The 2206-nt window shown below is 37.5% G+C and overlaps 1 protein-coding gene across 1 annotated transcript in view; it reads right to left on the reverse strand.

Moving 5' to 3' along the window:
- Nucleotides 1–2206, reverse strand: part of LOC107091139 (programmed cell death protein 4-like) — a 21622-nt gene that overhangs the window by 5428 nt on the left and 13988 nt on the right. The window contains exons 6-7 of the mRNA XM_015384902.1: nucleotides 896–993; nucleotides 657–771 (exon numbers count right to left, since the gene is read on the reverse strand). Of these exons, the coding sequence (XP_015240388.1) occupies nucleotides 657–771; nucleotides 896–993 (213 nt within the window). The remainder of the gene's footprint in view (nucleotides 1–656; nucleotides 772–895; nucleotides 994–2206) is intronic.

Here is a 2206-nt window from a genome sequence, read left to right on the forward strand (position 1 = left end):
GAAAGAATATAAGAAAGAGGAAGTGAAACATTGTGTGTAACTAAAACAGGTGTTTTAGTTTACACCGACCTGTTGAACGATCACAGGGGACAATTCTTTAACTTATTTTGAGACCTAAATCCGAACAAATTATTCTGATGTTCTAAGTGAGAGAGTTGTTTATGCTTACACTTATCTCAGCCTAAGTCTAAACCAGACGGAACGTCCAAAGGTCTGTAGCTCCACCATACTCAGATAGAAGTCACCCTGACATGACGAATACTTGGAAATGTTGTGTAATAATTAGATAGGCCGTCAGCTGAAACTACCACTTAAAAAATTATGAAAAAAAATAGAATAAAAAAACTTTTCAGGATTGGTTTGATAGCTGTAACAACAGAACAAACAGTCATTCAAATAGGAGTTAGCTGGCTGGTTTTAACTGTGCCACTTCTGAGAGGACCCACTGCTCTGCTGACACAGCAGTCCAGCACCACATTGGCCTGTGGATCCCTACCCAGCATGCATTTCTACCTTCTGTTTATGTTACATAATAAACAAAGACCATGTGATGGTCGGTGTAAATTCTCTGAGCTCAAAGGTTTAAAACCACCATAGAACTCAATAAATCAGACTGATTATTAAATGAATCATAAAAGAGCTTGGCCACAGCTCACCTTTTTGACGAGATGCTTCACTGGTCTCAGACCTCCACCAACACCCCAAACGTTATCGAGACCAATCATCCCCTTCTTCATGGACAGCAGCACTGCTGCACGGTCTAAAGCCACTCTGGACAAAGACAGAAATAAAGGTTCGAAGACAGCTCTATACATCTTCTTTTTAAGTAAGAGAAAATAGAGTTAATGTGTTTGAGAAATCCATAATAAAGTCAACATTGCCTCTGCTGGTTTACCTGGCGTGCTCACAGTCCACTTTCCCTTTGTAGGTATCCAGGAAGGTCATGGGAAGGACGTGGTCGGCTATGCCGCGGGCTATGAACTGGCCTAACATCTGGAACAAACAGGATGAAACATCATTGGAGAGCGATAAAGAAAATGGAGCAGTATGTGAGAGTAGAGCAGAGCAACTTGGAAGATTCCTGCACATGTGAGGAATCAACACATTTCACAGTTCAGCGTTGTTACCACTGATTTCTATTTATTCACCGGATTGCTGATAGGCCGTTGGTAGTACACGGTGCTGTGAAGTCACCAGCCGCCATATTGGTACTCCCTAGTTAGACCGGTCGGAATGTAAACGATACGTGCACTACAGCATCAAAATATGATGATGTTCTCATTTTCTGGGGGGCTTAAGACTTTTAGAAGAAAGATAAAGTCATAACTTTGACACACACTTGTCGTTATAATAGCATCTGTAGACTACTGTGATTTATGGTAAAAAATACACACATTGCATTGCACAGTCAGTATGAAGTCCATGAAGTCTATACATCATGTAATACAACATATACAAATCCATCACAACAAAATTAGTGTGTTAATGGAACATAATAGTAAGATATTGAGAATATTACACAAGCACACATACACTCTATTTGATGATGTGCCAAAAGAGCTAAATTGATCATGTACGTGTAATATACATGCATTGCTTAAAATGTTATGGTAATTACATTACATTAGAGGCATTTTTATGGCGCAACTCCATGAAAGTGGGGAGAACTAAGATGGCAGCAGGTGACTTCAGTTTCAATTTCTCCCATTACAATTTGGAAATGTTAAAATATGGCACAAATAGATAAAAATATTTCTTTAATTTCCTGATTTCTTTTACAAGGCTGTTCACCAAAGCTAATTTAAAATATATATATATTGTATTTTCCGGACTATAAGCCACTTTTTGTTGAAATGAAAAAAATCAATGGTATATTTTTTATTTAGCACAAGAACATGCAAGCAGCAGGCACGACAGAACAAATGCTCTGAATTCCTACATTTCAAACATTGACATTTATTTGCAGCATTAAAGCTGACGAACCAATGAAGAGTCTGGGCTCAACTCCTGCAGAGCTAAAATAAAGAGCTGCATTGTAAGTCTGAATTTGAAGTTGTAGAGAAAGTTATATTCTAAGTTTTGTACTTGTAGAATACAATAATAAAAAAAAAAAAATCACATTATTTTTTTTTTCTTTACACCTGTTCAAGTACACAAATTCTGTCTTACAAGTTGCACATCAAAAACCTCTTAGATTCTCAGTTTT

The sequence above is a fragment of the Cyprinodon variegatus genome, unplaced genomic scaffold (assembly GCF_000732505.1).
Source record: "Cyprinodon variegatus isolate N-32 unplaced genomic scaffold, C_variegatus-1.0 Scaffold326, whole genome shotgun sequence".
NCBI classification, from domain to species: Eukaryota; Metazoa; Chordata; class Actinopteri; order Cyprinodontiformes; family Cyprinodontidae; genus Cyprinodon; species Cyprinodon variegatus.